Below are 21,296 nucleotides of genomic sequence, written 5' to 3'. Positions count from 1 at the left end.
CCACTCCAGTAAAGAATGATGACTATCATGTAATTATCTGGAATGCCTCTGCTATATACTTCACTGCTTACAATTCCAATTTATATACATGCACCATGCAGTGAATTTCATGACTAGCAATGTCACTACCAAACCCACTTTCATTCCCCCTCCCCGCATCAGTAACACAATATAAGAAGTCAAAACTTTTTGTTAAAGATGATCTCCACATACAAATTTTACTTATCTGTTTTAATAAAAGCATTTTGTTAAAAAACAACTTACTAATGATTGGAATTTTATGTAGAAAATTCAAAAATTACAAAAAATGGCATTATATAATAAATATAACCTGAAAATATTGGACAACCTGGACAAGTTTGTTTACTAAGATCTCCAGAAAAGCTATGCAGAAAAGAGATCAGCTGCTCCTGAGTTAGTTGTATTTCTGTTGAGGTTCTTCTGAAATAACACAATTGCAGTGTAGAGTATTGTCTTTCTACCTGAGGCTTTGTGCAAGTTAAGTCTCTTCTATCAATTTCATGACACTGATGTTACATAGACCTTTTCCTGATACAGTTTACAGGCTCTTTGAATGCCTAGGAAAGCAAATTGAAGCTTAAAAGCAATAAACCAAACTAAAAGCAGTGTACGGTGAGCAGCCTACTGGTAACAAAATACTTCCTACACTGGCTAGCCAGAGATGCACACCTCCTAGCTGCCCTGAATGCCAGCACTGCCACTGAAAAGCTTGTTGCTTTCTCAGCCAGCTAACTCTGTCATAAATAATTCTCCTTTGTGCGAAGTATGATTTTACTGATCTATTACAGATGACACATAAGTCTCAATAACCAAGAGAGTGATAGCAAGAGAAAGCTGTGTGCAAAAGCCAGCAAGAGAGCACAAAGTGTCTATGAGTGCATGTAGGTGAAGGGGGCGCATGAGCGTAAGCCTTTGTAACACCTTCCCTTCCTACAGCATCCCTACAAGCACTGCACTGACAAGCCTCTGGCACCCCAAGCCACAGCTGCACAAGTCAGATGGGGCCATGTGGCAACAGGGACCATTAATCTGGAGCAAAGGTAGGGCCAAGAGCGTCTTCTCTGACTTAAGTGGCAAGACAGTAGCTGTCTCACCTATCAGCAAGTCCCTCAGGACAAATTCACTGTCTTACTGCCAAAATAGTTACTGCCAGATCTCCAAGGTCTGTATTTAGATGTTATCTTTTAAAAATAAATTTCCTGCATGTATGTTAGGCTGTTCTATCAGAGCACATCTTTCCTCTATACAAATATATCCATTTAAGTAAATTACTCCTTCGTAAGGCTTTACATCTGAAATATCTCAAATCTGTATCTAATAAATATTATGTGAAAATATTTATTCAGTGTTTATATATGAAAAATATAAAATATGATCATTGTAAGACTACTTCTTCAATTTCATCTTCTAAAGAACCCAGGGTTTTAAAAGCTGGCTTGCTTCCAGCGTGTTGCAGACGGTGTCTGTTTAGGTTTCTTCCTTCACTGAAAAGATCGTCTTCTTTTACTTTGATTTTACTGTTTTTATCAAGAAGGGTATTACTTGATTCCCAATCTATGTCAAAAGGTGTCATATCCTTACTTTTAGGGAGGAGGATGGTATTGGCACTGCTTCCGAAGAGTTGTTCCATTAAATTGGACTTCTTTTCTTTCTTACTATGGAAATCTGCATTTTCCTTCATGTTTTCTTCTAAAGAGTCAGCTTTTTGATTAAGCCAACTTGGTCTCCCTGATACTTTTCCAAAGGAAGGTACATAACTACCAAATGTTAACTCATTACTTAAATCTACAGTCCTTAAATTTCGCTGCTTCTGCCCTTGTGCTCTTATGGCATCCTCCTGGCTGTCCTCTTGGGGAAATCCATTTGTAACCTTTCCTGGAATTTCAAAGAATTGACCATTTTTTCCTTTCTTCTCTGGAGAATCAGATTTTCTCAGTGTGTTTATGAACGATGTTTGGGAAACAAGTTTCACGTTCATTACATTTTGAGTTTCTCTATCAATTTCATTCATTTTGGCAAGCAGAAATTCACTTTTTCGCCGCTCTTCCAGCATTTCAGTACTTTCTGTCTCTATTTCAGCTTTGTCTGTTTCCTTTTCCATCTTTGTTTTATCTTCTTTATCCAATAAAAAGCTGCTTTCTTTTTTCATTTTGTCACATTCTTCTTTTTCCCACTCTGTAGGAAGTTTAAACATTAGTCTTAGTTTTAAGCTGCCTTTATAAGAATATTTTGAAGACAGAGCAAGCAAAAGCCATTGAGTATGCAATCTGTTCTTTTATGCACAGTGTGGTATTCCCATTTTAAAAAAGAATTATTAAAAAAATTACAACTAAATCCACTACATTCTCTGCTGAGATACAAAGGTATGCTATCATTTTTTATAAAAGGATTAGGACATTTTTCACATTTTGGAACATCAGGAGAAATTCATTTCTGCCATTTGCCTTCTTATTTCTTGGCTTTGACGAAAAATTAATAACACCACTGATTTTAACAGTTCCAACTTGCACTTTGGTTTTCTTTGTCAGCACCACAGACACTGGGATATACATATTTTACTATAAAGGGAACCAATCCTGTAGAGCTATAAGGCAACAAAGTCACAGATAGTCATTACTGTTTTCAAGTTGTGCATGATTTTAAACATTCTGTATCTGCTGCACAAGGCACTTTCACACAAGGGTCTCATGTGCCACTATACAAATACAATGAGAGCACCTGTGCTAACACCAAATGGCAACCTGCATAAACAAAAGGGGCATGTGAGGTGCAACACAGTAATTAAACTACTAACATGTGCAAATGTTTATGTGTACAAGAAAAAGAAAGCTTCTAAGAATTTATCTTTACAAAATATTTTTTTGAAAATATTTTTCTAACAAGACACAGTAGATATGTTAGGTCAAAAGCTGAATACAGCTACGTGGCCTATTCAGCATATTGGCATTTCCTTTTGAACTCTAATTCAAACTGCTGATTGATGATTTCACAAAGTTCCATGCTATCTAGATCAAGCTTACAGAAATAACTCTATCAGTTCAGTTTATATATATTTTCAATCACATTGCATTTGAAAATATCACGACAAAAAGTAAAGTAGCTACCTTTCGGTATGCAAGGTGGGCTAAATATCAGCTTATACAATAGGAAAACATGGTCAGAATCATCTTAGCCAGGTAACAGAGCAAATCCTTGGCCTGCTTAAGTTGTGCAACAATGTGAGTGGAAGCAGGGGAATTTATGTAGAATTTAGTTAAAAGCAGCTATAGAAGTTTAGATTTCTTCCTTGTCACCTACATTAACTGCTTCAGTTAACTATAATCATTGAAAGAGTATTTTAACACGACAGGATGTGGTTTGTCTATAAAAATCTTATAAATATAAGCCACTAGTATGTTTTGAAAGCCAAACGAATAAAGAAAAAGCAATATTAAGATGTAAGGATGGAAACCGATATTTCTTAAATGGCCACACTAAATGATTCACACAAGAAGATAAATTGCTATCTTCAATGATATGTTGGACTGGATGATCTTGTAGGTCTTTTCCAACCTTGGTGTTTCTGTGATTCTGTGATATAAGTGAAGTAAGTACTGAAAAAAGAGGCCTTATTAAGGACAGCAGATTTGTGCTATAGACAGTAGTTTGCTACTGTTACCTTAATAACATCTAGCAAATCAGAGATAATGCCTCATTTATTTGCTATGTCATCCTTGTTTTGTAAAGCAAAATCTCTCAGACTTCAGTATTTTTTGCTGCTTCATACTTAATCACGTCTGAGTACAGGATTGAGATTACTCTATATTCCATTTCTCTTTCTGATCTCCTTGCATAACATAACTGAAAATAATTTTCCACTGTAGTGATCTCTGCAAAATCATTTTGCTCTTCTTGCAAAAAAAAAAAAAAAAAAAAAAAAAAAAACCAAAAAACCAAAAACAAAAATCCTAGCAGTCTTGCTTAGTATTCCATGTTGCATTTTCCAGCTTTCAGCTGCCTATTTTCTTACCATCACGTAGCTTTTGAAACCTCTCCTCTGAAGTCTGTAGTTCCTGAACACATTTCAGTTTCTCTTCCTTTTCTTTGTCTTGCTCTTGTTTTAGGAGGTCTGCTTGCTCTTTCCATTCCTTGTTTTGAAGCTCCTTTTCCTGAAACAAATTGATACAATAACAAACTGATGCAGAAAAATAATCAAACAAATAATATCATACAATCTTCTATTCCATTCTGAAATTATGTTCTGTACTGCTAATCATAAAAATGAGCAAGACATCTAAGCCAAACCAACTCTGACAACTCAGGGATTTGGCCTTATTATCTTAACACCTTTAACATTCACCTGAAACAAAACTAACAACCAATTCTTTCCAGTATTACACATTTCAGGAACACTGCTGCTTCAATATCTGTCATAAAATAAAATTGTCACTGTGTTAGAAAATTTTCTTGAAAACTCAGTAATTGACCTTAATAGAAGCCAAACCCCACTCCATTTTTGTTTAAGCAAACAAGCAATTAGTTACCATAGCCTGACTTCTTACTGAAGTGAGTAGGTTGTAGATTCAGACAGTTTCACAATGGTACTTAAAGTTATGGAGTATCAAGTAACCAACAGAGAAAGAGAGAGGTTCATTCCTGGGTTAAAAATCGGCTAATAAGTATATATACACACATTTAAATTGAAATATGCTTGAACAGCTATTAATGTCAGCAGTAAAAAAATTCACTAACATAAAAGCAAGGAAGAGAAAGGCAGCCTAATCCAACAAGTGGATGCTAATTTTGAGGCTTGTGCCTATTTCTCTAAGAAAGTGTATTTTACTTTATATAGGAGTTTATTTTACTTTAAAGTAAGTGAAATAGACTACCCAACTTTACTTAAAGCAACAACTGGATTCCATGAGCTCTGCTTGTACCTCCTGTGGTTATGGAACTCACACACTGAAGTGCTGGAAAATACATGCACTAAACTATATCCATAATCACAGAAAAGATTCTGGAGTAGAACGCACGAAGGAAGGAGCCAGCCATGAAAATACTTCTGTCCTATCAGGAAGCCAGTCAGACCATCATGAGAGTATTATTTCTTACAGATAGTCCTAGCCTTATGGAAGGAAAGTGCATCAAATTTGTACTAGAACCTGTCTAATTTTACCTTACAAATCTCTAATTCTAGCCTGAGCTCACGGAAGCATTAGCAATACTTCTAATTGTACCATGATTACAGGAAATAGGAAAAAAAAAAAAACAACAACAACAAAAAAAATCCAACCACACTCACAAAGCTGAATAAATGACAGAAGAAATACCAGTACTCTGACAATAAGAGGAAGCATTAGATTTATGGGTTGTGAAATAAATTTGCAAAGTAAAAGAAACCATAATTAAGACTAAAACAAAAAGAAAGACAAAGCAGCCAGCACTGTTACAACAGACTGCTCAAATAAGCTTTAGAAGTAAAGAAAAGGAGAAAAACAAAACGAAGTCTTGAAAACTTCAAAAAAAATGGCAGTGGCAGAAAAAGAAACAGGTAGAGTTAGTGGCCATCATTAAGACAGAAAATATGGTGAACTGTCACAAAAAAATGGCACACTATTTCTGGAAGGGCAGAATTTCTCTTAAAAACCAGAATGTTGTCTAAATTGTATTTTCTGTATACTTATATATTTTTCCTAAAAAGCAAGCCGTGCATTCAATATTCAGTCTGACAGGTGAATTATGGGGAGCAAGTGTCAAATATTTTCTTTTAAATGGGACTCACTATTCTGGAAAGAATCCTCTCCTTCTTATCTACTGCATTGTCACAGGCAAATTCTGATTCTGGAGGAAGTTCTACAGATGAGAAGCATCCATTGGTCTGCACTCCTTTTGTGAGCTGTGCTCCTTTTTTGATATTTTGGTTGTTGGCTGTAGAAAATAAAAACAAAACATATCTTCACTTTAAAATATCCCACTGTGTCTCCATCCCTGATTTTAAAGTATTTGCAAGCATGGAAGTGGAAAGTGTTGACGAATTTCACATAACTGTTTCCAGCACCTGTTACATGTTAAATAAAAAAAAAAAAAACACAAAAAAACCCCACAAACAAAAATCAACCAATTAAACAAAAAAAAAAAAACCCAGCCCACCTGTAAAAAAATATTACAAGAAGAAAAAAAATAAAGCTACTTATAAAATCACAGCATACTGAATATTTGTTAAAAAATTAGCCACAAGATATCTGTTTTCATCTTCTTGCTTGTCACTGAATTCAATGAATTCATATTCAGATAAGTAAACTCATTAAGTTAAAATATACTTGTTCGTATCTTAAAAGCACATAAACTTATTTCTATTAAATAACATATTTTCATACCTGAACTCAAAAATGGATTAATAGTAGAATCTCTACACTGAAACGAGATAGATAGATAAATAATGAAGTGCTTGAAATGTTGGCATTAACTATTTAAAACAGTGCCAGAAATTCCTTCTTCTGACAAATAGATTCTACTGATCCACCAAAGACCGTCTGAGTACACACACAGACTTACATACATAAATGTATATTTATGCTTGTAGCATAAGGCTCGTGGCTGCCTTGTCGCTCCAGAAGAAAATCACTACAGTGATACTTTTGGAAGATGATGTTCTGGGACATATGTACTCTGATGCAAAATGTACTGCAGCCAATCTGACAACATTAATTTGAGTTGGGGAAAATTATAAATAAAAAGCGTTCCCAAAATACAGCAGTGACATTTCATATTTTCAGTCTTCAGTTCACTGTCATGTAGACACTTACAACCTACTAGAAATTTTACTGAACAATCTTCTGGTTCTCCTTCATCCAGGAACATACGATACGAAAGACGTTGACAACACGGAAGAAATTTGAGGTTCTGCTTCTGCTGCAGTTACAGGAAAGTCATCCTGTGCCCTTCTTTTGTAATGACTGCTGTCTAGAAAGCAGTGCAAAAAAATTAAGTCTTCTTGGACAAGCAGTGATAGGGTCAGTATGATATACACCTCGTAAAGTTTAACGTCAAAGTAGCGGTATTAAATTTTTGCCTTTTCTACTTTACTTGTTACCTTTCTTTCTTTGAATAACATCCATGCCTTTTCTCGGTGATACCTTCAGCATACGATTAGCATATATATTTTTTGCATCAAGTTCTCTTTCTTTTTCCTGTTAAGGAAAGAGACGTAGCAGAAGGAGTCAGTAATGTTTCACTCATTGGCGGTAAATTAAAATAAAAAATACACATTGTAAATGGAATTTAAGTAAGGGCATCAACAGTTTTGTCCAATTTTCAAGGAGAACAATCACATTCCTAACTTCTCTTGTGCTCAAAAATTCAAATAGAACTTTCCTGTACTCCTAACTCTCATTAGCAAAATGCTCAGGGAAAAAAATGTTGCAGCTCTGCAGCAAAAATTAAAGTAAATGCCAGTGCTTCCATAAACTTGAATAAGAGTTGTGATGTGTATATAGATTGCACAAGAAAATTTCTGTATGGTAGACTTAAACATTTCAAGGCTACTTGTCACAGGTGTGTTAATACCATGAAGCAGTGTCTCACTGTATCATACAGTAAAAAACATATTCTCCTTGTTATATTTATTAACTAAAATACAGAAATGACCAGCGAGTTACCAGAAGCCACCTGATAATGAAAATATTTTCAGAATATCAAACTAACAAATCGTGCTTAAAACATTCACTGTTAACAAGCAGACTTTTGATCACTAGTGCTGCATGCTCAACAACTGGTAAGGCAACAAACTGCTGCATCTTCATATGTAAGAAAGTTTCAAACATGGTGTTTCCTTATCAAGGCATTTTCTTTATAAAGGCAAATTGATATTTGAATAGAATACAGTGCTTTCTGAGTCACAATTTTACAGCAAAATTCAGAATTTTGGCAACCAAACTGAGAGCAAAATAAAACTCTGCACAAATTTAGTAATGTATGTAGATCTCACAACTAATCTTTACACAAGCCTACTGAAATCCAAGTACATGACATGGTACATGGTAACATAAATGGGCTGTATATAGCTGCAGATCTGATTTAAAACAAGTCTCCAATATCTAACTTTCCAGTAAATCTTGGGGTTTAATAACCATTCTTGGCTATATACTTGATCTTGCTTTTCTTAACTAGTGCTAACAATAATGATAACACGGAAACACTGCTGCTCAAAAACAGGCTGAAGGGTCAGAGCATAGAATTTTTCCATTTGAGACAGGAAAAGAACTCCCCTGATATAATCAAGTACATTATCAGAGAGTGCAACCACTGCTAAAATATGTAAACTTGATGACAGGTACTTCCAAAGATAAAACACCAGAACACAGGTACCAACTTGCACTGCTTCACAACTCACCTTCAGCTTCTGATTCAGTTGAAGAAGCTCTTCTTGGAGAGCTCTATTTTTGTCTTGAGCTTCAAGCACCTTTTTTTTCTTCAATTGTAACTCTCGTTGAAAACTGCTACCACTTAATTCCAGATTTTTCTCCAGATCCTTCAATTAAAACAACAAAATAATACTTTTAAATAACCAAGAATACTTTTTTTTTTTTTAAATAGCCAACATGGTTAAAAAAATAACAATAAACAAACATCTTGGATTCAAAGATCAACTCTGCCACTACTATAACACCAAGCACATTTAAACCCTAATCCTAATGCTTATGGGGGCAGACACAGCACTTGCAGGTGCTGCTGCTCATCTTTCTGGAGTAGTGAGAGGCAATCTGGGACACAACAGTACCCTCTAGCCAAGATTCTTGAGACAGGCAGAGAACACACTTATATCTCTCTAGTAAAATCTTGACCTGATGGTTTAGAAATGAGACACCTCCTGAAGAGGAAGAAGACAGGAAGTAATTATAATCTACTAGAACTGTTGTTTTGTTTGCATACTATCACCTCTCAACAATTTTAAGTGAACCTGTGATGATGAGAGAAGGAAAAAAGCAGACAAAAAGATTCTCCCTAGAAGGGCACAACTTATTTTCATATATTCTATTACTACTACAAATACTGAATATCCAATCATGAAACTCCAGGTGCCAGATGGTGACACTACAGGGTGATTTGAGAAATGTAGCCATTCCTACTGGAGGGATATTCCTATTATTTTGGAATTTATTTCATGAAAGCTTACTTTCCAGTTTAACAGATATCAAAAATCTGAAGTTTTATCACCATAATATAACTTATAATTAAGTACAGATACTTACAATTATGATGAATGTAATTTCAGCTAAACATGGTATTGCATATAACTACCAAATATTGCTAACACAATATTTTTTAAAATAAGATCAGTTTAAGACACATCTTTAAATATTTTTGCCAATAAGACTAAAACATATAGAAGAAATTCTTAAAATGGATACCCACAAGAAAGTAATGAAGTTTATTTTGCTATCTAAAAAAATTGCTTTAATTTTCTTCAGCTCAGCTCCCAGATGTGAAGAATTGGGGACCAAAAAACAAACCCACTACATGAATGAAATCCGTAAGACACAAGAATACATATGTATATATTTTTTTAAAGAATATGTATATTTTTTATTTATATTTTTTATTATATATATACATTTTTTTTAAAGAATTGTAGTACCTGGTTCTCTGAATATCCTGTAAATGTTTAAGAAATGCTTCTTCTTCAGAAGAAGGAGTTAGACTGCATAAAGTTACATTATAGCTGCTTGCATTTTTTAAACATCGTTCCTAGTTCTAGAAACATTCAGAAGCACAACTCCACTGCATTTACACCCACACGTAATACTTAATTTGTAAACAGCAATTTGAATGCATGACTACTGAGTATACAACTACATAATCCCTTCAGGAATAATTTTTGCACATAAATAGCACCAAGTAAAAGAAAGATTTTCTACTTGCTCCACCACAGTGAAGAAAACAAAAACAACCCAAGAAAACCAGAAGCCAAACTAATACATAAAAGTCACTTAAGAAATATCTGAACAAATATTTCAAAAGCTCATCTCACCTTAATTCTTTTTTCACTCTCCTCTAGTCTGCTCTCTGCATAGGTTAGTTTCTTAGCCAGGTCATCTCTTTCAGCAAGGTGTTTATCTGCAGACAGCTTTTTCAGTTTCTGCAAGACAGTTTTTGTTCGGTACAGTTCATCTTCTGAATCTTTTAGCCTCCTCTCAGTGGCACGTTCCCTCTCTTGAGATTTTCGTAGGCGCTCCCTTAATATTCTAATCTCATTGTTGTGTTGAGCAATGAGCTGAGAAATTTCATTCTCCGTATCTTCAAACTTATTCAAGGCTTTCTCCTGCCTGTGCTGAAGCCTCTTCAGCGCCCTGTTTTCCTTCTGCAGCTCATCTAGTTTGATATGGAGTTCAGTCAGTTCATTTCGGAGCTCATTGATTTTCAGCAGCCTAGCAGAAAGGACTCTCTTTGTAACAAGATCTATATCTTTTGCAGGAGAATCCCTAGTGAAGCTTTGAGAACGGAAACCCCACCGTGTCCCTCTTTTGCTTGGTGCATATTTGGAACCCAACTTCTTTGTGGCTAAGAGAGGAAAAATAAAAAGCATGTTTATTACAAGACAATGCAATTTGTGGATTCAGACATCCTTCTTGGAATGAAGTTCCGCCTGAAACAATTCTACAATACTCAGCAGAAACTGCAGCCTTCAAAGCAGAAAATAAAAAGCATATACATAATAGCATTATGCTCCTTTCCATAGATTTAAAAAAAGGATATTATGTCTGTGATTTACTGCAAGAGGTAATACCTGCAGACATCAACATGGAAGCATTGCAAAGTAATCATCTATAAATTGTATCAGAAATAACAGACATTTTATTAATATTTGATTACGTTTATTAGCTTGCTTAAGATAGAAATACTGTACTCTTACCCATGCAGGACTACCAAGTGCTTTTAAAATTGCAACAATTAGCTGAGAGCTAGCTAGTTATGTATTATGCAAGATGGAATTTTCTCAGACAAATGCAAGTGTTTTCAAATCCACACTGACAGATAAAACTGCAATTTTAAAGGGTCAAAAAAGCCTCCAAAGCAAAATCATAAATCCTATGAAAATTGAGTTGTCCCTTGAATAACTTATTCCTGTATCACAAGTTATTTTTCACAGAGTATCCTTATTTGATTACTAGTATCCATCACTTACATTTTTATTTGCTGTTATTTTATTACCATCGCTGCAGATAAAAGCTAAACATCGCCGTTTCTATCTTATTTGCATCTCAGGCAATGCTGAAAAGAATAAAGCACATTACACACCAAAAATACATCTTAAAACAACTGAATAGACAGACAGCTTAGTGGAAGAAATATTCTGAGCACCGGTTTATGCGCTACAGAGGCTTGAAAACCGGTATATAGAAATAATGCAGTTATGCAAACAGAGGTGTGTATGACAACAAATCTTTCCTTCCCTTTAATACTCACCATACTTCTATTCTACAGATAGAATTTCCAGCAAAAATAACTACTTGAAAGAAAACAGGAAACAAAATTTTTCTTCCCCTCCTCCCCACGAATAATACTTACGTAGCATTCAGGTATGATAAGATTAATTAATACAAGTACTGCAGGAATCACATCTTTCCTTCAGACAACTAAGCACACTCCCATGAACCTCACAGTCTAGCCTTCAAACCCCTACTTGAATTTCTCCAGATTAAGAGCAGAACAGAAAATTCCAATACCAAGTCTGCACTTTCAACCACACAAGCTGGGGAAGAGTGCATTTCAAGAACGCCACTACATTCACCAATACAATAATTGTATTTAATTTTAGCTACACCAAAGACCAACTCATGTCTTTGCCCATTCCAAACCAAACAGAGCAGTGGAACTGCAGTTTTTGCTTCTCAGGCACCCAACCTACAACTGCAATGCCACTTCTGAATATAGAGAAGGTCAACAAAATGCCAGGATCTGGAGAGACACTCTCCCTGGAAAACTTTGCCATCAGGGATTTGCAAATGAAACAGAGTATTTGCTAAAAAAGGCAAGATATGCTTTCACTTCATCAGAAAACGCATGCAGCTATTTAGAACAACCTGTCAAAATGTGGTAGAGAGGCTTCATAACCCTACCTCAGTCTGAAGCTGTATAACCATTCTTTTCTTTTTTGCTGGGATGTTTGCTTTCCCCACAGTCTAAATCAACAAATCAGCTCATGTACAGCAGCTTGAGGTGTGTGTGAGGGAACTCAGAGTCAGCTGTATTTTAACCCTCAAAAAAGGCCTTTAAAAACACTCTTGAATTTCCACTCCACAGGCACCTAAACTCTCACCAAACATTTTTTTCTGTCTTGAAACATTGCTGATTGGTTTTTTGGTTTGTTTTGTAACGACACCTTATTATACAGGAAAGCTCAGACAAGTACTCAACAGAAGGATCTTCTTTTTTTATACACTGTGTAGTACTGCCTTGTCCTGGGTCTTCGTGGGCTTGTTCAGCCTGGAGAAAAGAAGCTGCAGGGTGACCTCATTGCAGCCTTTCAGTACCTAAAAGGAGCCTACAAACAGGAGGGGAGTCAACTCTTTAAAAGGGTTGATAACTGCAGACAAGGGGAAATGGTTTTAAGTTGAGGGAGGAGAGATTTAAGTTGGATGTCAGGGGAAGTTCTTTATTATGAGAATGGTGAGGTGATGGAACAGGTTGCCCAGAGAGGTTGTGGATGCCCTGTCCCTGGAGGTGTTCAAGGCCAGATTGGATGGGGCCCTGGGCAGCACGGTCTGGTATTAAATGGGGAGGTTGGTAGCCCTGCATGTGGAGGGGGTTGGAGATTCATGATCCTTGAGGTCTCTTCCAACCCAGGCCATTCTGTGATTCTTGTCAAAGATTCAAAGAGAACAACAGCAAGATGCAACAAAAGGCTAGTTTAAGAGCTGCGCTTTCCTGTCAAAAGAAGCATGAATAATTCTGAAAACCAAAACAAAAATCTCCCTTTTACAGCAGTAGGTTAATCTCATTTTTCTACTGAACAGTTAAGAGTTTACCTGCCACCTGCAGTATAATTCACACAAATGTTATTAGTAGATTCTTAGAACAGTACATTTACCACTTTTATTCCAACTTTCAGAGACTCTTTGGAGCAGTTACAAAGGAACAGTTTCTATATCTACCTACCTTGGTAGTGCACAAGACTGTCTGAAGCTCTTGTTTTATGATCTCGCTTTTCATGGCTTGTAGATGGATAGCTTAGAGTAGGCGACCGGTCAGATGAATGGGAAGCATTATCTTCATCTGAATAATAAGAGTCACTATTTCTGTCCTCATTCGATCTTCTGTCTTGTTCAGAATCTGAGCTCCTTACCCTTTCTCCCATCTTTTAGATTTTGCAGCTTCAAGATTCTTCTCAAAGACTGTTCATTTTGACACAAAGGACCTTTTAATATTCACAGCAGCAGAAGCTGGATTTATTCTTTGTGTTTATCATCTTCATCTCCAAAGTATGAGATCTTTGTAGTTCAGCTCAGCAAACAGAAGTTATCATTCCAAATGCATTTTTCTGTAACAACTGAGAGAGATAAAAAAAGCGAGAATGGTTTTGCTGTTAAGAAAGGTAAAAGAACTGTAAAATTACTCAGAATTCCTATAACCTTATGATGAATAGCTACATTAGTCTTATTATTTATATTAAATAGGACAGATGTCACTCTAGGAATGGAGCTAGTACCACACTCAAAATCTTTAGGCAATGAATTGCCTCAAACTAATCAGAAAATTATTATAGCTGAATCTAGAATAAGAAATTATTTCCAGACCAGAGAGCAGATAAGCCTCTGGAAAATAAACCAAGTGAAAGCCTGAAGCTATTCTGGAAGCTAATATAAACATGCTGAAAAACTTTCTAACCCAAGAAATTGACAACTTATTCATATGACTAGAACTGAAGTGGTATTTGCAGATTTAGACTAAGCATTCCATATCTCAACTTCTCACACTCTGATAATGTTAAATGAAATGCTTGATTAAAAAATAAATAAATAAAAAAAATTGATCTGAAGCTTGTCCTATCCTTAATGATCACTGAGATCCTACCTGTGTTAGTGTGCTCCTTACCTTGGGAAGTACTCTTGTGTCCTACAACTCTTAGTGCATCATGAACTGCTTCCAGAACTGGTAAAAGCACATAAATTTGTGTCACGTGCTTTACATGCATTAGCATGCACAGTCTTTTAAACGTTTATTTTTAAAGTAACTGATAGAGAGACCACACTACTGGTATATGGCAAACATGTTTATATATATATTACATGTTTTACACCTGGTATATGGTAAGCATTACCAGGTGTAAAAAGGGAATGACTGCTTCTGCAGACTGTCTTTTGATGTAAACTGAAAAGTCTAATCTGTACATAAAAATCACCTTTTTGCATTTTTCAGACACTGAGAACATTGAAGCAAATACACTGGAAGTTTTCCTTGCCTTTCTCACTCGAAACTGAATCTTCTCATCTGTGCATGACATATTTGACTGACTAAACTCAGCCTCCTGCACCTTCCACTTCTCTTCCCACAGTTCTCAAGTTTATTTCTCCACCTATTTCCCATTGTTCCAACCTCAAGACATCAAGCCTCTAAAAGGCAAATAAACAGTACTCACACCAGAGCCCAGCACTCCCACCTGCTGAACGACATAACCATTTAGAAACAAGACAGGAGCTCAAGTAAACTATGCACAAAAAAATTGAGCTGCTTTCAATCAAATCTCTTCTACACTGCAGGGCATATGACATACCTATAAATGAGCTGCAAAATTTTCACCATATTATGTCACTTTACTATACCAATAAAATAAACTTAGCATGCTTTTCTGGCCTTCTGTTCCCCTGTCTATACATGAAGAACTGCACAGCCAAGCAGAACAGGAATATCAACTGCCAAGACAGTTTTCATCACAAATTCAAGCTTTCCAGCCCACTACGTTGTTAGCACACACAACTCTGCCTCCAGATCGATTTGCCCCCATAATCTATATGGCAGGAATGAGATAAATAAATATTCCAACAGATTTCTAAATTGAGAAGCTGCTGGGAAATAATTACTGAATTATTTGGAAGAGAGAGTTTTTCTTTACATGCGGATTAACGTCCTAATATCATGCTTTTTGAAGACCTAAGTATTTTTAAAGAGGTCAAAATAAATCAGATGCCTGAAACTTATGTCAAAGAGTAGTCTGATGAGAACAGAAAGAAGATGAGCAATGCTTGAGATCACTTGCCCTAGAGATTCCTTAACGTGTGCTGGAAGGAGCCAGTTGTAGTGAACATTCAGATGATCAGCAATGACTATTTTCTTTTGCTTTGAATTTGTGAAGCTATCAAAAATATTACAGAAGTATACACCTAACCATAATTGTATTTCCCCGTTTATCTGTGAAGGTAACAAAGATTTCACAAGCATTAATGAGTGCAAGACTAAGATCACATAAGACATTTGAACTTATGAGAACACAACCATAGTCCCAAGCAGCTCTGTTCCTCAATCCTGGTCTCACAGAATTTGTTATCTCACTCCTTGATTCCAAACTGAAACACAGACACAGTTTTGGCAACGTCCTGTTCTTTACAGGGTACACAGGTAAGACTGCTTTATGCCTGCCTCCACAAGATAAAATCTCGGGTGATAAAGAAGATAGAAAATAAGATTTTACTATTTTAACATTGGCATATATAACATAAAATCTAAAGATAATGCTCTATAGGGCTGTAACAGGCATCAAACTACTTCAGTCATCCTGACTGTAACGACATAAAAACTGTAATTGTGTTTGCAGCCTATAGCAAACGTGGTGTTGTCACTGCTTGCAAGAAGCCATAGGCTTTATTTTTAGCTATCAGAATGGGCCACAGGACTTGTCAGGCGTTGTCTGGACTCATCTTGGATGCCTGAAGCTTTATTTATTTAGCTGCAGGAAAATTAGCTAACCACCACGCAACTTATCTAACTAGTTTTTGCTTAGCTTTGTACAACTGTGTACTCTAACACCTACAATTTGATTTATAACCAACAGATAGCAATAAGCTATTCTGTGCAGAGTAAACTGTCTATGAGCCTTGGAAAAATAGAGTATGGAGGATCACAGGCATGGGATGACTGTAGGGGCCATAAAGTACACAGGGCAACAGGGGGCCTTGCACTGTAATAGCTAACCAGTGGTCAATTAACTGTTGTTCACCAGGTGATACAGCCTCAGGAGATGGGTAAAATCAGTTCTATAAGTAACAACACATAGAACAAAGGACAAGTTCTCAACATGTGTAAAACACACCATATGTAGTAACTTCAGTTGTAATACAGAGCCATGAAGTGCTGAGGAAAGAATAAGGTTACAGAGTGTTAACAAGCATAAAAGCAATCCCAGGTGGACACATGACAAGAAAGAAACCATCAGCATACTCTCCCTTCTTCCAAGAGAGGATGTGGGATGCTGACCCCCCCCCCTTTCCCCGTCCAGACAAAGCCTTTCGGGTCCCAAAGGAAGAGTCAGTCGGTGAAGAAAGTTTGGTGTCAGAGGTTGTACCTCTATCACTGTAACGTGTTGTGTTAATATCTGGACTAGTACTAAGCCTTTGATTAGGCCATTAAGATTTTAATTAGATTAACAACCAGTTCTCAGCTCTGTGTCAAACATATGTTCCCTTTTTTGCTCACAGCAATAGGCTGAATGAAACAATCTGGTGGGAAGTCAAGCAGCACAGTCTGCCCTGGAGTGCTGAGGTGGGCACCCTGGTGCCAAAGGCACCACATCCACAGCTGTTAACATCAGCACACCTAACCTCTGTAGCAGTAGTAACTTCTCTGTTGGGCATCTATCTTCAATGGTGCGTGCCCAGCCCTACTTTTGTCTGCCACTAGGACACTGAAGGATAGAAAGGAATCTCTGTGCATGATTTTTTTTCTTGAGAAGAAAGCATATATAAACCAAAACAAGTGGTACTGCATTTTGGGAAAAATGTGTCTGCGATTCAATTATCTAGATGTCTAATTATATACAAAATAAGAACATTCACTTTCACTTACTAACTTAAAGATGATCAGTCAGTAATTTTATAGTCCTACAAGTACTCACTGAGCAGGCAATAACCTTTTGGAAAAATGCCTTTCACAACGGTATTTAAAACAGAAAAACTATTTTGTGAAGTAACATGTAAAAATGTATCCACTTCTGTACTGGATGCTCCCTTTCAAGAATATTTTCATAGAATAGAAAAGCATAGAATTGTTTCAGTTTGAAGAGACCCTTAAAGGCCACCTGGTCCAACTGCCCTGCAATGAATAGACACCTACAGCTACATCAGGTTGCTCAGAGCCCCATCCAGCCTGACCCTGAGTCATGGATGGGGCATCCACCTCTCTTAGCAACCTGTGTCAAGCATTACTCTGACATATAGCGAAGACCAGTAATTTCTGATGCTCTCTGGATTTTCTCTGGAAAATGGGAAAAAAAAAAATAATCAGACTGAAAATAAATTGGGAAAGTGTAACCAATGGAAGCTCCCTTGAGGAATCCCCAAAAATACTTCCAAAGCTTCAATTCATTTTGAGTTTTATAAATTGGTAATATCATCACATTTTCCATACAAAACAGGAAACCTCAGTCTGTCAAGCTTTGCCAGATGCCATTTTCCACCAAATTTACAATACAATTTGATTAACATTAAAAAAATGCAGTGTTTATCTTCAGAGCAAACAAATCGCTAGAATAGGCATTTGGATTTTAATTTAGTTGGCTTAAGGATTACTCAATTAAGAAATTATTTGGTTCATTGACTTTTCAACTGTTACCAGCTTGCTTGAGTTATTATAAAAATAACCAAAACTTGCTTTAGTAAAATCTACAAGGACATTGGTTTTGTCCCCGTACATCTAATGATGTGAGGAGAGAAATGTTGTGAGTTACTGGGGGAAAAAAAAAAAAAAAAAAAAAAAAAGTCTGAAACAATAAAAGGAACACAGCAACAAATCAAAGCAGAACACCCTGTCAAAGCCAGAAGAAACGCCACACACGCTTTTAGAAGCTGAATGCATCGGGATCAGACCAACATAAAATCTGTGAAGTCTGGGACTTGTACAACTTCAGAAAGCTCTGTTTCCAGAATTTCACGCCTGTTTGTTTCAGCAACGATCTGTTGCTACTGATTACATATTTTGCCTTGAAACACATAGTTAGTGGAAGGAAAAAGAAAGAACCCAACCCAAACTCCTCGGCACGCAGTCGGGCTGCGGGTCGCTGCGGAGCAAGGGACGGGGCAGCGCTGCACAGGGCACAGCACAATCCCAGGGATGGCAGGGGGCTGCTTGCCAGCTCTCATAAGCACGATAGAAAGCAGGTTACGGGGAAAAATAAATAAAAGAGGGAGAGAAGGAGAGAGGGAGAAAGAACGTCTCGGAAGTTCTTCCTGCCTTCACCGCACACACGGGGCTCCGCAGCGCCGTCCTGCCGGCACACGGCGCAGGCGTTGACCCCTAGCGGCACGGAAGAAGGCAAGAAAGCAGCGTTCGGACAGAAACGCCCACCTGAGTGACCGGAATGCCGAACGTCCGAGCGAATCGCTACCAAACAAGGCGGCCTCCCTGCTCCTCCCCCATCTTTTCCGCGTCTCAACGCCGCAGCTCTGCCAGAGCCCGTTAAGGAACGCACCGAGCGTTACCTCAGCCCAACGCTTTCCAGTGGCCGCCCCTCACGCCTCCGGGGAGCGTTGCCATCTCCCGCCCTCCTCGGCTGATGCTACTGCTCGGCCGCCCCCGCTTATCCAGCTCGGGCCCGCGGCCTCAAGGGCTCGGCCCTTCTCTCAACCCGGCCCTGCGCTCCCTCACCTGCAGGCCGGGCCCGCCGCCCTGGGCCCCGCTCCCCTGCAGGGCCCAGCCTGTGCGGCGGACGCGGCGCCGTTGCCACGCTACGCTTAAAGGAGCCGCGGCGGCGCTCGGGGGCTATTGACAGCGGCTGCCCCAGCAACGGAGCGCGGAGGGAGGCGGGCTCTCCTTGTCAGCTATTGGCTGACCCCGCTGTCAGTTTAACGTCTCTGGCGCCTGATTGGTGTTAGTGGAAAGCGACTGCTGCTCCCATTGGACGGAAGCTAAATTTCGGCTGCTTGAGTGGCTTAGCCACTGCAAGGGGGGCGGGACGAGGGCTGGGGGTCGCGGGTAGCGCCGGATGCATTGATTCCGTCCTGCGGTGCCATAGCGGCGCCTGAAGGCGGCGGGAGCCCCGCGTCGGGCCCGAGACCCTGCCCCTGCGCCGCCATCTTGTTTGGTGGGGGGAGGTCCTGTTATGGAGGGAGGCGTGGAGAGCAGGATCAGGAGGTGGTGCTGGCTGTTCCTGAGGGAAGGGGCACCCTGCCTAGTCTCGTCACTATCTGCTTGCGGCTTGCAGGTGTTGTTCTTAGCTGCCTTGAGATAACCTTTAATAATGAATGTACTCAATCAGACTCCTTATGGGGAAAGAGAACAATTAGCAGACCTTACCTCATTTAACTTAATAATGGAGTCTGTTATGGTAACCCAGTGATGAAAACGGCGTAGGAATCCAGATAGAATAAAATAGAACATTTTGTATGAAAGTTGTAGGGAAAAAAAAAAAAAAAGATTGTGGATGAATGGAAAAGATTCTCAAAACTGACTTACTCATGTTGACTGTACACAAGAACTCTTAATATGCACTACTGCATTTCTTGAAAATGCAACTTAATGAACAGGCTGGGATGCAGCTGGTAACATATTGGCAGAAACTCCAGTAAAAGAGATGGAGACATTTGCAAAAGCACCAAAGCACTCGGGAGGTGCAGACCTGACACAGAGTCTCCCAAGCTCAATAGAGCTTTTGGTTTTTTGACACCGGAATCACAGATAGCAGGCAAGCCGGAAAACAACTGGTCTTAATTTCCTAATTTTGATTATCTTCCTAATTGCACTTACTATTTTTGCTGTATTTGCACCTCTATTATGAAGTCGATTTAAAAAACAATAAAAACTACTGTGGATCATTTTTTTAATTCAGCCTCCTGTAGCTTTGCGTAGCTCACCCTTGTGCTAAACAGCTAAAGCATATAATTCATCACAGCAACGCTGGCAGAGATTCATTCCTGTCCTTCAAAAAGATCCAGGGAAATGCAGAATAACAAAGACAGAATAATTTTATTGTTTGCAACTGGAGGAAATGTATTGCCTGTTTCTGGCAGCAGGCCAGGCCAGACTCTGAAATGCTGTTACTGCTGTAAATGGGATAAAAGAGATTCATAATCCATCTCCATGCCTACTCTAGCTAAGAAAATTATAAGCAGAGAAAGCAATTAAAAAAAAAAGAAGAAAAAAAAGAAAAAAAACACAAAGAATTATTGAATTTATTTTTTGTGTGTGTGTGTGTTAATAATTCATAACCTGATTATCATGACTAACCCTTTGGGCTTGGTTAATAACTAAGTAATCATTAGTTATTGAATGTAAATAATAAAGGAATTGAATTTAGGCATTATATATCTTCAGTACCTGTACTGAACACAGGATTTTTGTTCAGAACAATCTAATCAGGCTTCTCCATCAGCTGCTCCAGCCAAAATAATGTTAACATTCCTAAATCAGTTGCTGAACTGGAGTGAACTCAGATATTGTGCACTACTGGCATAGGAATTAATCAACGGACGTTTTGAACCTGTTAATCTGAAACCTACAAATACTGTGTTCTCTACACTGCATGGTACGGTAAAGATAAATGGTATGACATTTTGGATTCCCTTGGCTGAGACATGTGAATCACCTGAGCAGAAAGTAATGTTTTGCAGTTTTCTTCTGTCTTTCTAAAGCCAGACTGATGCCATAACTGCCTGCTTGGATGGAGATGTTGTTGGAACAGTGTTTCATTCCAGAGTTAGAGAGGGAAGCAGAAGCACATGTTTTCATATGCTTGAAAGCAAAAATGCCACTGCCTCACAGCTTAAGGGAGAGGAAGGCTGCTTTAAAGAGGGGGATGGAAACCTTCAAAAACTGAAACAGATCACAGTGTCACAATGTTTGATATTCCCAGAGGTATCAACAGTGGTGAAGCCTGCGTGATTACTGGAGACCTTGCTCTTTTAATCATTACATGTAAATATTGATGGGAAATCCCTGATGCACTGAAAAATGCTATCGATTTCAACTGCACTGTGGAATGGCTGTGGCACACTGGGTGGGAACTGTTATAATGACTGTATCTAATGTGGTGGATAAAACAGATTCCCTCAATTATCAGAACAAAGATGGTGTTTGAATTTGGAAGGGGA

General features: G+C 38.1%; 1 protein-coding gene across 4 annotated transcripts; it reads right to left on the bottom strand.

The window, feature by feature from the left end:
- Window positions 1–216: 216 nt before the first annotated feature.
- LCA5 (lebercilin LCA5) lies at window positions 217–19,011 on the bottom strand. Of its 4 annotated transcripts, none has more exons than XM_085217742.1 (8): window positions 18,856–19,011; window positions 13,159–13,549; window positions 10,031–10,560; window positions 8,393–8,530; window positions 7,094–7,190; window positions 5,783–5,928; window positions 4,031–4,169; window positions 217–2,196 (listed from the first exon to the last, which is right to left on the bottom strand). In XM_085217742.1, the coding sequence occupies exons 2-8, from the start codon at window positions 13,355–13,357 to the stop codon at window positions 1,397–1,399; spliced, it is 2,049 nt and encodes a 682-aa protein (XP_085073868.1). In that variant the 5' UTR covers window positions 13,358–13,549; window positions 18,856–19,011; the 3' UTR covers window positions 217–1,396. The 4 variants fall into 4 exon arrangements, with proteins under 4 accessions (XP_085073868.1, XP_010706005.2, XP_010706007.2 ...); XM_010707703.3 differs by having other exon boundaries at window positions 18,556–19,010; XM_010707705.4 differs by having other exon boundaries at window positions 18,680–19,010.
- Window positions 19,012–21,296: the final 2,285 nt, after the last annotated feature.

The sequence above is a fragment of the Meleagris gallopavo genome, chromosome 2 (genome assembly GCF_905368555.1).
Source record: "Meleagris gallopavo chromosome 2, MGAL_WU_HG_1.1, whole genome shotgun sequence".
NCBI classification, from domain to species: Eukaryota; Metazoa; Chordata; class Aves; order Galliformes; family Phasianidae; genus Meleagris; species Meleagris gallopavo.
Note: the sequence above shows the minus strand (reverse complement) of the source record. Positions and strands in the feature narration are given on the sequence as shown.